The sequence below is a fragment of the Ursus maritimus genome, unplaced genomic scaffold (assembly GCF_017311325.1).
Source record: "Ursus maritimus isolate PB19 unplaced genomic scaffold, ASM1731132v1 scaffold_19, whole genome shotgun sequence".
Taxonomy (NCBI): Eukaryota; Metazoa; Chordata; class Mammalia; order Carnivora; family Ursidae; genus Ursus; species Ursus maritimus.
Window position 1 is genome coordinate 7,189,350 of NW_024424341.1, and position 14,582 is coordinate 7,203,931.

Genomic DNA, 14,582 nt, shown 5'->3' on the forward strand with positions numbered 1-14,582 from the left:
AAGTTTTATACTGTGAGTGATTCATCTCTGAAACAAACATTTTCCATTATTTCCGTTACTTTTCTGGAGTGGTACAATCTTCAAGAAGATCTATAACTAATTAACTGTAATTGTATTGATTGATTTAGGATGTTCTCAATCCTATGCAACCAAAAAAAAGGTAAAATTAAACTGGATGCTGAGACAAGTAACTGCAAAGATTAGTGATAATCCTGATTTTGATCTTTTTTAAATAGACTATTTTTTCAAGCAGTTACAGGTTCATAGCAAAATTGAGAAGGTACAGAGATTTCCCATACATAATTTGTTTAATGATAATCCTAAAAGTCTGTATGTTTTTATCAACTTAATCAGTTTTATACATTTGAACCTACAGAAAATGCATACTCTAAAATTGTAAATCTGGTATGTTATTTACAAACAAACCAATTTACTTTTCACTGCTTATGCAATCATTCCACAGCAAGGGATATTCTTGGGATGTATCCAGATAGTATTCAGAGTACTATCTTTCAGAGAAAAAGAAATTAAATAAAAGTTAGCTCCTCTGAAAAGATCACAGAGGACCTCAGGAGAGCTCCGGTGGCTCTCGGTATGTAAGCACCAGGAGGACTGGCAGAGAAATGCCCAATGTAAGCAGAGTCATCTGACACTATTTTTCAAGAATCTAAAACTATTACTGCAAGATTAAATGCACAGTTTTGAGGGCGAGTTGTGCTAAGAACTTGTTACAGCTTCACATGCACAAAACTCTGTGTGTATACTCCCAAAAGGAGTAATAACCCCTTGAGATTCAGACTTCCACTTTTTCATTAATAATTTACTCTTGTGAATTACCAAGTAGCAACAATTGATTTTTATATTCAAATTCAGAAGTGAACAATACAGTATACAAGTATACAGTATTACTACATTCTAGATGTGTGGCTATCAGCTGCACTGATAAGCGTCTGTGGACCCAAATATCCAACATTTGCATTTGGCTGTATTTGGTTATCTGAGCATTTGAATGTTAGTCAAAAACTGTCTCCCCCATCCTGCAATATTCATATTCTGCTTACTCTACTCAGGCTTTTAAGGAAGAAAAGGAAGGGAGGGGGCATCTGATATATATAGTAACTTCCCTTTCATATAGCAAAGCGACTTTCTATTATTCTGCCTCCTACAAACTCAGTTCTTCTCAACTCTATCGTAACATTTCACAAATCCAGACAGAAGTTCCTGGCAACCTGTGCCATTTGGAACATATCTAAAACCAGAAAAGATCAAAGTGGCTACTCAAGAGTGTACAGGTTTGACCTGGGGACACACCACTGTTCACCATCTACCATCTCTTAATATGGGCGCACACATGAGGGGCTTTGTCAGCTTGTCTCCCAGGTCACACATGGTTTGAAGCAGCTGGTTCCAAGTATAGAAGGAACAATATAGGGCACTACCTGCAGAGCACGTAACAGCAAATGACAACTGACAGCACAGGTGCAGAAACAAATTTAAGGAAGACATAATGGTTAAAAGCCAGAGCGACTCAAGATCAACTAGCAGGAGAGCAGATCTAACACATTTTGGCGGCTGCCAGGAGCATAATGGTGCCCTAGCACGACAAAACAGAAGACGCTCAAGTGGACCACAAATCATCGAGGAAAAAGACACTACGCAAGGCAAGGAAGCTCTTAATACATTAGAGAAAGATTCCTAAAATGTTTCAGAACAGCGGTTCTCATGTCTGGCTGCACACTTCGAATTCTAAAGATTTCTTATACTTAGGAGACTCTGCATAAATGGTGTTGTATATTATCTCTAAGAGGAAAGGAAGTAGGAGGAGTAATAGGATTTTTAGAAATTGACACGAGTCCTACAAAATATGTGTAAGTTCGAAGCACCACATAAGCCTTAGAAGAAAAAAAAGCTTTTTAACATCATTAACCTACAAATCTGTAACAGGCCCACTTTACGTCTCTATCTGGCTATCTATGTTAATAATATTGCTATAAAATGAATAACCATATTAGCTATTTTTCCAATGCACTTCCAACATTTGCTTCCTGTTCCATCTTTCTCCTCAATCTCATTTCTAAAATGTCTACCATGTTCTTTCCCAGGAGGGGTGCCCTAAGAGCTCCACAGGGAAGGACTTCCTTTGTGCTCACTCTGAGTGTACTTCTTGAAACAGGACCAGGGGCCACACTCAGTATTTACCCTGGACTTCATCCCTATTCCTGTAAATCTCTGAAATTCTACAGCTTCCAAAACTTTCAGCTCTCCTGATCAAATTTATTCTTCACTCTTACCCAAATAATGTCTTCAGGTCCCAAACTTCATGTTACTATTCTCACTCTTAGTAAAATAAATTATTTTATCAAAGCCCAAAGGCCAACATTTGTGAACCTGTTCAACTGCCTCTTCTTTTTCATCTAAAAAATTCTGCCTTTCATGAATTTGTTCTCTCCTCCCTTCTGTTTCAAAGCCGTGCCGTTTTCCCAGGTCTTGACTCATCACTCCCTTTTTCCTCACCCCTGCCCACCTACAAACCTGTGTGGGTTTCCCTGATCCTACAGAACACTTCCTTCAGCCTTACTGCCTACGCATGGGACTGTTCCACCTGTCTTCATTTCCATACTTTCTGAAAAAGTAGCCTAAGCTCCATTTCACTGCCAAACCCTTGAAATCTGGCTTCTGCCCCCATTCAAACTGAAACCACTTTCTTGAATGCCAGCTATTGTCAAATGCAAAGGCCCTTTCTCTGTACTTTCCTACTCAGGCTCTCAGTAGCATGATACGGTTGCCCAACTTCTCCTTGACAAGTTATTTCCTCTCCATACTTCAGAAATACTGCTGTCTACTTCCTATCTTTCTGATGACTTCCCAAAATCCTCTGCTGCCACTTCCTACTGCACCTTAAATGTATGCCTTCCCCAAGGTTCCTTCCTGATCTTCTCCCTCAATTATACGCTCACAGACTCTTCAGGTTCCAACCATAACCTTTACTCCTATGATGCCAACTCCAAATCTCTATCTCTAGCCCTTAGTACTGCTAGGCTGCCAACTATCCATTCCCTGGGCACTTCTACTGGACTGTCCCACAAGTGCCTCAAATCTAATGATCTGCATCAGGGCTCACAGCTCTCCACTTGTCAGGGAAACCCACACAGGTTTTTTACACTTTGGCAGTTTATAGGACTCATGGAGATGTCCAAGTGGACTCACCTGCTCAGGGCTATTAAACTGAGTGGCCCAAAAGAGGACTGCACGGGTTGTCTTTGGTCCAAGTTCCCTTGAATATGAAACACAGTTGCCTGGATTCAATGCTTTCTTTCCTTCTCAACACAAGCAATTTTTCATAAATCTTGTCTCACGTGAGTATTACTGCAATCAACTCTAAACCCTTCTTTCTCTTGCGAGTCTTGTCACACTCGACGCCCTAGTAACAGTATCGGTGACATGTGAAAGCACACCTGTTTCACTTCCTTACTCAAAAACTCTCTAAAGGTCCTCACTACATAGCACTAATGTTCAAGATCCTCAGAACCATATTCAAAGTCCTCTGTGGTTTGGATTTTAGTCCACTTTATTTCTGCAGCCGAATTTAACCTTTCCTTCCTTATATTCACCCAAAAACACCTTCTAAGAACAGGGTGATGTTAATATTTTCTACACACAACAGTTATCTCATAATTTGAACTACAGCATTTACACACTACAGACTAGACAGTGTGGGACCTGGCCTTTGTTACTTAACACAGTGGTTCTCAACCAGGGGTGATTCTGCTCTTCCTTGGGGGCACTGGCAATGTCAGGAGATGTCACACTGTTGGGGTGCTCCTGGCATCTCGGGGGTAAAGGTCAGGGATGCTGCTAAACATCCTACAAAATACAATACAACCCCCACGACAAAATATTCTCTGACCAAAATGTCAATAGTGCCACTGCCGAGAAACCCTTAACTAATCAATAAATGCTGAACAAATGTGCATTCAAACAGAAATTAGAAAGTCTGAGAACACACGCTGACGTGCAGCCTAGTATCAACGATGTGGGTTAACACTGTAAAAGAGAAAGTGGCCAAGATGACCAAAAGGAGGTGGGGGGAGTCCCATTTTGATAGTTTGTATAATGTTAAGATAAGTTTTAAATACTCCTAAATAAGGCAAAAGGATGACCTTTCAATCATAATGGAGCACTCTCTTTGGCCCACCCACCAGAGTGTTTAATTCTCTGGGGAATCTACCTTTGTCCGACACACCATTCATTACTCTTTGGGCCTAAACCAGGATGCTGCATAGTAAACTGCAGATTTTCTTTGTCCAGCAGAGATGCCAGTATCTCCATTTGATAGAAAAAATATTACAATGCTCTGAAAGATATAAACCAATCTATATCTGATCAGACAATTTTACTCTACCAACCTTTCAGCGTAGATAAATACTCAGATCCTCAAATGCTCTCTGAACCAGTTTTACATTCCTGCTGGTTCCCTCAGTCATGAGTTATATGTCTGAAAGTCACGTTTACGGCTTTTTTTTTACTTTTACACTTTGGCAGTTTATAGGACTCCTGGAGATGTCCAAGTGGACTCACCTGCTCGGAGCTATTAAACTGAGTGGCCCACAAAGAGGACTGCAAGGGTTGTGTAAGCCCAACCATGTCTCATTTTGGGTCCCAGCATGAATCCAGAGCAGGAAGAGAATTTTACTAGTGCTAGTTCCTTGTTTTTTATTCTTCTGATTTTGTTTTTGCTTTATAGTTCTTGGCCACATGTCTCTTTCTACACCTGCACCATTGGTTACATACTACCAGGTCAGCCTCAACTACACCCCTGGTATACACAAACCTAGACCACAGGAATCTGATTTTACAGTCTGACCAAGGGATCTGTCAGTGGATAATGGATCTATTTTTTGTTAGATGAGAGACTACAAGAAAATCTGGTTTCCGTCTTTTCTGTTTGTGTAAGAACATGTCCCAGCACCACTGAAAGAACAGCATTTTTGAAATCTGGACCAGTTCTGTGTTGCTGGATTACTTTTGACATATGGCTAAGACTGTGGAACCAGAACTGAAAGCTCTCTGCATGCTTGTACCTATAAAATGAGGAAAGCCTTTATTTCTCATGGTGTGAGTATGAAATATATTCCTACCTCCAGGGTATTAATAAATTAGATTAAAAAGCTTCTTAAAGACCCACTGTTCTAATTGGTTTATAGAGAATAACAAGCTTTTACATAAATCTGTATACCTAGAATTCCTAGAAAATAAAGAAACTAAACATCTAATACTTATGTTAGCCTTTTAAAGACCAAAAGAAAAAAAATCTCACAAACTCATAGACACCGATACTTCAAAAGAATTTTTATTTAAGAATCCTAATTCATCTAATGAAAATAATCCGTAGGTCAGTCTGATTTGATAATTTTAATGCTAATTTTAAAAACAGATGTCCTTTTCCTGATTTCATCAGCGTAGAATACAATGCACACATATATTTTTTTAAAAATAAGATTTTTTTTTTCTATGAAGACACACATCTGAACTTTCTAAACTTTGTTGGCTTGTTGTTCAGATAAGCTAATATTACTCATGATTACTCACGTTTATAATTATGAAAAACACAAGCTTATATATTCAACTAAATTGAACTATAACACTGACAACTTTTGTCTTATCAGAAGTTATATGCTGTTCAGCTGTCAGCATAAGCATAATTTCCAATATCCTTAGTTAACTTTAAAACCTTGATTGGACTAATAGCAAATGGTTAACTAAGGTCCTCTTTAGATATATAATTAAATCCCAAATGAGTTAGACACCAAGTGCAGTTTAAACACATACACATACAGGCTTTCTAATGTAACCACAATGTCATTACAGCACCCAACAAAATGAACAGTGATTCCCTAGTATTGCTAATACTCAGCCTATGTTTAATGTCCTTTTCCAGTTGTTCTGTTCTAATTATTCTGATTTTTTTCACCAAATTACACATATATAGTATGCCCTATCTAGTATTTCACATATATAGAATCATACAGTATATACATATGTAAGTCTTCTTTCACTCAGCGTATCTTTGAGATTCATCCACACTAGTGCTGTGTAGTATACCACTCTGAAAGCATTAGCCCCTAAACTATCTTTGGGGTTTCCCAAAGGTCCCCAGCAATCAGTCACAAAGATTTGTCTTTTACCTTCTAACAAGAAGGATGTTAAAACTAGTTCACTTCTTTGCAGGTATTCTGTATTTCTTAAGGAGTGTAACACCATTAAGTTGTGTCAGGTCAAAAGGGGTCTCGCTTCTTTTACTTTTTCAGCGCAATATAGTTATTTGCATAGGGATCAGTGGCAATCTCCTCACTTTTACTAGGATAAAATTAGACAAACTCAATGTGCAACCCAGGCCACAACTCAAATGTCGTATTTACGAATCCCACTGAATCAGATGTGGCAACGTCACTATTACAAAACAAGGACTGTGGTTCATGTATGGAACCAATGCTCAGGAAACTGCTCTGGTAACCTGTTCTGTGGCATGCAGGGTCCCAGTCTCACATATAGTATAAAGAAAGTCACTTCCTGACAGGCCAGAAATTTTAGAATATTTTGGGAACCTTGAGAAGAATTCATGCAAATGTATAGATACTAGAGGTGAAATATGGGGAGATGCCTTTCTTGACTTTTTTGGAGTGACTTTAGAATAAAAGAGCCATAAAAGGCAATTAAGAACAAAAACCACCTGGCTATTAAAAATGCAACAGAAAATTCCTTATGAAATTTCCAAAGAGGATAATTCTCCAGGTTTACTAATTGCTAATAACTCCTGCCATAGTCCAAATACAATGAAGCTAGGCTGTATGCATGTGTCTGTATGATGAAGAGTCATCTTTGGAAGTTATTTATGACTACAAGGGACACAATTAACAAAAATTACAGGAACTCGGGAAATAAGGTAGAAGAATAGCTGCATGTCCTTTCAATGTCATACCAGAGAATTGTCTAGGAGGCCCAACCAAGGATTATTTCCTATCTAGGGCTGCACTGCCTGAAGGAACTTCTGGTCGCAATCGCACGAATGTTCTGTAACTGCACTGCCCACACTGGTAGACACTAGTTACATGTGGCCATGGAGCACCTGAAATACAACTGAGGAAGTAAATATTTCATTTCACTGAACTCTGACTAATTTAAATAGCCACATGTGGTAGTGGCTGCAGACCGGACAGTGCAAATCCAGCCTCTGGACTATTTTTGTACAGTCCCCAGGGTAAGAACTGCTTTTACCTCAAAAAGGGTGTAAAAAAGCAAAAACAAAAACAAAGAAAAGTATGAGATAGACACCCTGTATAGTCCACAAAGTGTAAAGTATTTACTATGTGGCTCTTTATTCACCAACTAATGTAAATTATTAATTCTCTCAGCACTAAGACTGAACAAAAAACTGTCTCCAACTCGAAAGGAACCTCTTAAAATAACAAATAATTCAGTTTCTTTCAACAAATTAGTTTCCTATGTTGTTTCCATTTGACATAACTTATTTTCTTTTAAAAAATAGTTGTTTAATAATTACTCTAAGTATTCCCCTCCCCCATAATTTTCGTTTTGAAATGCAAGACTTCTAACTTAATACAGTTACATTAATTTAGTAAAAAGCCAACACAGAACAAGATGTTGTCCTTAATCTAATTAAAACCCTACAATACTAGCTGGTAAACAGGGAAGAGGAAACTATGGTCATGAGCAATCACTTTGACCCCAGTATAACCAGTGTGAGTATCCCTTATTTCAACATTCTGGTATAACCCCAAAATATTAACCATAAAAAGAAACTGAACAAACCACCATTTCTTAAGAAGATGATTTTCACAACCATAGTGAGTTAAAAAAAAAATCATTCTAGGAAATGCAAAGAGGCCACGAACCTCCTTTCTGGTAAAATCAAAACAAAAACTCCATGTCGCTACCCAGTATTACATCTACAAATCATTTCCTCCCTGAACAAATCTACTGTTCAAGAATTCATTCATGAAACCAGGTACCAAGCTCTCCTAACAGAAAAGGAAAAAGTGTCCATTTTAACCCTCTGAAGTCAAGGCAGTAATGGGCCACTTCTACTTGAATTCCATTTTTTTTAATCCTTATCTTTCTCCTTTATTACTCTACAACTATGTAAGTAAAAACCCTAAGGACAACTGCTAACTCCTCATATGACCCTTTTCTCTTCCTCACAAATTAAATGGATCAGATGTTTAGTCTACCTTAGCACTAGTTTCTTGGGTGACTATAATTTCAATGTTTAAGATTTACCAGTTCTCCAAATCTTTTTTAAAGATTTAATTTATTTACTTGTCAGAGAGAGAGTGAGAGAGCGCACAAGCAGGGGGAGCAGCAGGCAGAGGGAGAAGCCGACTCCCCGCGGAGCAAGGAGCCCAATGCCGGACTCCATCCCAGGACCCCGGGATCATGACCCAAGCCAACGGCAGACGCTTAACCGACTGAGCCACCAAGGTGTCCCAGTCCTCCAAATTATTCTTATAAATCGTCCAGACTGGTGTTCTGGCTATGGCTCATGGTGGCTACTCACTGTTATGAGGTAATGCCTGAAACACCAACTGTTAGACAATTGTGGTTAGCAAATTTAGCACCCTAAAGGTTCACGGAAAAACTGTACAAGTAGCCATGCCGTTTGTTTCCCTTTACTCCCTCGTTTGTTAACCTCCAGGACAGGCTCCAGGATCAACCAACTAAACTACCATCGGCACCCAAATCACTGCTATGGACCTTGTTGACCTCAGCACTGTATGATCTCCAGATGCCTCATGCTTCCATCTCCTCCATCTTCTCAGTTCTCTAAGTTGAAAGGAATCATGCTCTCATACCCAGAACACTGAGGCCTTATTTCTTCCCTTGTTCTCACAATTCATTATGCCCCTTTCTGCCTTCTCCTCTCCAGTCTGAACCTGTCAGTTCACTAAAAGTAAAAGGTAAGTCTTATATATTTTTGGATTGTTCTAACTCAAATAATGCTGACCACTCAGAAGCATTTCCTGGGCCCCATTCTGCCTTGTTCAATTATACCTTAGATTCCTTTAGTCCTTGGTGTGTTGGCTTCACCAATACCCAGAGTAGGGGAAATCATCACCTACTGGAGAATTTCTGAATCAAGTGATAGAATTATAAATCTAGGCCATCTAACTTTCCCTGGTCCTTATTTAGTTCCAATCCCTTTTTGTTCCTCCAAAGCACTTCCAAAAGTTCCACTGCATCCATCCTAACATATTTTACCGTCTTCAAACTCTCAACCCTCCCTCTCTAGGCAGGAACCAGTATCCTACTTTATTGAGACAGTACTATAAGCCATTAAGGTGTTCAACTGCCCTCTTCACCAAATGGGAGAGGAGGGAGCATATCTTCACTCATCCTGTCTCCTATATCTAAAGAAGAGGTCCTAAAAAGCTGAACCTGGTCCTCTGACATGTTTGGTTGCTTTTTGTTTTTAGAATATACACTTTTAAAAGAATATATTAATGCAAATTTTATTGAGGTATCATTCACAGCATGCGTGGTTTTTAAAACATAAATTAGCTGCCTCTTAAAAAACAAAACAGATTTCACATTATGAAATCCAAACCCTTGGCTTTTCTCAGATAATGAGATCAGACATCACTGGGCCCCTACTATGTAACTGACTAATACTAAGCACTGGCAGTTATCTTCACCCATAAAGCATGAGCACCTTATTCTCCAGGTCCTCCCTACCAGCAGCTGCTTCTATATGCAGTCTCCTTACGTGGACCCAGGGAGCATGGAATTTGTGGCTCCCGGAGCTAAAGGAAGAGTTCTAACTTCTCGCTTCCAGGGCTGAGATCTTTTCAGCCTCACCCCTCCCCACTACTGTCTGACTCCAAGGAACCCTCCCAGGCATTGATTCTTTGATCTCTCTGAAGGAGGCAGCATCAAGTAGGTACCTATACTTCCTCTCTGAAGTTCAGTCCTCAACCTCCTTTGATTCCACAACTTTGGCCACCCCTGACTTCAACCCCCTCCTGCTGGGCCCCCCATGTACAATGCTCTCTACTGGTTTTCTGCTCTTTGAGACATCGCCTCCCCAGCCCTTGTGGTAATATCACATTGCCATAAAAGTCACTGAACACTTTTTTCTGCCATTGTATCAACACAAACCAGCAATGGACCACACTGAGAAAAACAAGCCTACACGTATAAACAGTGACAACGGAGAGATTTCTTAGAAACGTAAATCTGACGGCATCACTTCTGTTCTCACAACCCTTCCATGGCTCTCTACTACCTGCCTGCTTGGTAAAATTTGTGTTCTTCTGCAGGCCCCAAGTGCCTGTGACTTGGCCCCTTTCTACCAAACTACTCCTAGACTTGAGAAATCAGTAATAAACTGGCACTATTTCATATCCCTGTGATTTTACACATGCTCTTCCCTCTAGAAAACTCTTGTTCATCCTTTAACACCCAATCAGGCAGAACAACTCTTTCTCTCCTGTATTACTGTAAACACCTTGCACATATTTCAATTGTTAACATGTATCATACTATACTATATGTTTCCAAGTTTGTCTCCCCTACTAGGCTGTGGATTACCTGAGGTCCAGAGGCAAACATTAGTAAACTTCCTGGCACGAATTTTCTTTAAATGTTGGCTACCTGGCCCCACCAACAGGTCAAACATACAAACCATCCTTCCTGGCACCAAGGTTTAAAATGTCTCCCCAATTCCTACATCTACTCAGTTGCCAAATCCCAGTGAAAATTTTGTCACCCACCAATGTCCAGCTTGGAATATGTCTCTTCCACAGTTGGGTCTTCCTGCCTCCAAGTAAAGGAAGGCAAGTCCTTCTCCCAAAAATTCTCACTGACTCCTTACTGAATAAGGCCCAATGGCTTAACCTGGCATTTGGGTCCCTAGAGGCTCCGACACTTCCTACCACGACATTCCCATTCCGTGTGTTTCTGGACTTCGAGCCTTTGTTCACCACTACCTCCACCTGGGAATCTTACTGGCTCCTCAAAGTCCGGCTCAGGTGCTGTTTCCCCCAACACATTTCCCCGTTGACAAAAAGGGCCACTCTTCTAGAGCGTGTGCCTTTTTTTTTAACCTCCTAGGACATTATCACTTTCTACCTGTAGGCCCCATTCTCCCTAGCCAATGGAGCATTAGCTAAATGTAGTGATTTAACATTTTAAAAGCATGAAAACAAAGTAAACCACCCAAAGGGACCCAAAAAAGTTGCCTGCATCTTATCTTAATCAGACTCTACCTACCAGCTAGTTTAAACAATTCTTATTTACTCTAAATATTCCTTCCCCCAAACCTTCTCCTCCTGCACAACTTAAAATATTGTAGATGTTAAAGTTTGCTTTCCTGTTCTTAATTTTTAAGTTAATGGTTTTCTCTTCCTCAAAAGAATGTGAAACAAACTCCAAAACCAATTAACTATGGCATTCAATGCTTACCCATGAGTCTCAAAGGAAAAGAAAGAAAAAGGATTTTTTACAAGTGGGAGGATTGGATTATGAGTAACACACATCACAAAGATACATGGGCAAGTGACACCTACTACCACGATGCTGTAAGACACACCTTTTCCAAATAGCTTATGCTAAACTGCATGGCAGGACAGGTAAGAGAACAGGAGCTGGGAGGGTCTGGCAGAACACGCCAAGTTTTTCTGTAGAGCAAAAGAAGCACTTTCCACACTTGGGATGAGTCTTGAGTAAAGCTGAACTGGGAGCAGGTGAAGCACAAGTAAAAGCTGTGGGACTAGTTAGACGACAGTAGAGGTTTAAGCTTGAGAGTTGCTATGACACAGAATTGGGAAAATAAGGTGGGACTGGATTAGTAAATGTTTTGTAAATCTCCAGAGGAGGAGTTTAGAGTGAATGAGATAGGAAGTCCTAGTAGGTCCCAGAGCTGGAAAATGATTTTCTGTAGGAGGATCAGTTAAATGCAAGTTGTACTAGGGGGGGAGGGAAGAGGGAGGAATGGAGTGAGGGCACATACCAAGAAAAAAGGTCTTAACTGCAGCAGAGGCAATGGAAAGGAGAGGCATGAGTCTGTCTAAGAGATTCTCAGAAGCATTAACAGGACTTAGTTATGTCAAACCTTTTAGCTCTGGGGAGTGGGAAGAAATTGGGCTGCTGGGGAGAAAAGAATGAGAGGCCTAAGAAGTTAAAGATTAAAAATTAGGGGGTGCCTGGCTGGCTTAGTCCATAGAATGTGTGGCTCTTGATTTCAGGGTCTTGAGTAAAGCCCCATTTTGGGGATGGAGCCTACCTTAAAAAATTAAAATAAAAAAACACTTAAAAAATTAAAAGTTAGGGAAAAAATTAAAGCACAGGAAAGCAAACCTGATTCAACATCTACAATGTTTTAAGTTATGCTGTGGAGAAGAATCACACAGTTAAGTGTCCTATCTCTTCTAAAGATATTAAAACAAAAAGCACCCAGGCTTTGTTTTTTATCTAAGAGAGTCAGGAATTACAGCATATCCAATTCTCCAAGGACACCGTGAAATTTCTGAAGCAGGATGCCAAAAAAGGATCATTTTCTTCCCAGCCAGAGGGCTCATCATTTGGGAGACAGGTATCAAGAACAAGGGCCCTAAGTCTGAATTCTGGCTCCCCCACGTACTGGACAGGAAACCTTGGATGCCTGGGAAAGGGGGGGGATGTGTTTGTTACTGTTTCTTAGCTTGGGGAGAAAGGGGAATAGCTGAAGGTGTTGCGTAGGTATAAGCCTGAAATGCTGATTCTGAGAGAAGGTGAGTCACCACTTGCAGAGTTTCAGTTTCCCCAGCTGTTAATTTAGAGAGAGGAAGATAATAAAATCCACCTCACTGGATTTTTTAAGAGCTGCACTATATAATCCTTATGAAGTGGTTAGCATTAACATCTGACGTGCTATAACCATTAAATAAATGTTAGTTGAACATAACATCAATACAAGGAATAATGCTCTTTTTAACACTATTATTAAACATCCCTATCCCGTCCTAATATTCTGTGTATTTTACTACTAGAGTGGTTTTATCAGATTTTCAAAAGGGGCTGAAATCCCGAAAAGGGTCTGAACCCCTACTGGAGCGGTTGGCGGAAAAGAAAAAGGTGGCTGATGTTGTGGACAGGAGGCTGTGGGCCCTGATACCAGGCCCTGCGCACCATCCCGAGGGCCGGGAGGGAAAAGATAACAGGCAGCATTCGCAGCGCGCTCACTCCAGGCCAGCCACTGAGCTCTGCGCTTTACAACAGGACCTACTCCAATCCTCGCGACAGCCTTCCGAGGGAGGTGCTTTCGTCAGCGCCACTTTACAAATGGGGAAACTGAGGCGCCCCAGGACTGAACCGCTAGCCCAAGGTCACATGGCTCGAAAGCTGAGAACGCAGGTCCGCGGGCTCTGGCGACTGCGCTCTTAACCACGGCGCTTCGCTGCGTTCCCGTACGAAGGGCCGAGTGGAAGGGGGTGGGGGCGCCCAGGGAGCCCGGCTGAGCCGAGGCCGCGGGGGCCGGGCCGCGGAAGGCGGGCGCGCGGGGGCGGCGGCGGCGGCGGCGAGACTCACCTTGGCGCTGTGCACCGCCTCCTGCGCCCCGCGGAGCTGCAACCAGATGCGCGCGGGCAGCGGTTCTTCGGCCCCGAGCGCGCCAAGCACCGCCAGGCTCACGCCGAACAGGCCTTCGATGCGGCCCCGACTCCGCTCCAGCAGCGCCGCCTTCTCCGCGGGCGCCGTGAACTCGTCCAGCACCGCCCGGGCCGCCATGGCGGGCGCGGCCTCCCGCGGCGGCGCCGGGGGCCGGCGGCGGCGACGCCCCCTCAGCGTGCTGCCGCTACACCGGAGCCCGTCAGGCGGCGTCGGCCCTCGCGGCCGCCTCGCCCCCGCCCGCGCCCCGCCGCCTGCCCGCGGGCCCAGCTACACCATCCCTGCACGGCCGCCGCAGCTTGGCAACTGCGGGCAGCGAACCCCTCCGCCCCTTCGCCGCCGCCGCCGCCGCCGCCGCCGCCGCGGGCCGGGCCCCGCCGCCGCGCATGCGCCCGGCCTGCCGCCGTCATTGATGCTCGCCGCCCCCCAGGGAAGGAGGGAGGGCGGAGGCGACAGGACTCGACGTCACGCGCCGTGGCCATGTTTGTTGAGGGCAAGGCGACGGCTGCGGAGAGGGGCCCGGACGGCCTTCTTTGGTGAGGGCAGAACGCTTTTGGGTGACCTGATTGATGGTGAATCTCTGGTTTTACAGATAGGGAAATTGAGGTTCTGAATCAGTTGACGGGATTGACCCAGTGTCACAAGGGATTTGGCTTGTCTTCAGACATCTTGAAGCCCAAACTAGGGCTCTAGCAATTGAAGTTTTCTAGCTTCTCAGTAATTGATAGGTAGATGGTCTCCCTCCCTCCCTTCCTCCCTTCTCACCTTCCTACCTCCCTTCCTCCTTCCCTCCTTTCCTTCTACCTTCCTCCCTCCCTCCCTTCCACCCCCTCTCCATCCCTTCCAGCTTCTCAGTAATTGCTAGGCAGATCTTTCTTCTTTCTTTCTTTCTTTCTTTCTTTCTTTCTTTCTTTCTTTCTTTC

At 42.6% G+C, this 14,582-nt stretch overlaps 1 protein-coding gene across 2 annotated transcripts in view; it reads right to left on the reverse strand.

Annotated features, from left to right (window-relative positions):
• Positions 1 to 13,809, reverse strand: part of N4BP1 (NEDD4 binding protein 1) — a 46,827-nt gene extending 33,018 nt beyond the window's left edge. For both annotated transcript variants that reach the window (XM_040633266.1, XM_040633265.1), the window contains exon 1: positions 13,582 to 13,809. In XM_040633266.1, coding sequence (XP_040489200.1) covers positions 13,582 to 13,779 — 198 coding nt within the window. In that variant the 5' untranslated portion in view covers positions 13,780 to 13,809. The remainder of the gene's footprint in view (positions 1 to 13,581) is intronic.
• Positions 13,810 to 14,582: the final 773 nt, after the last annotated feature.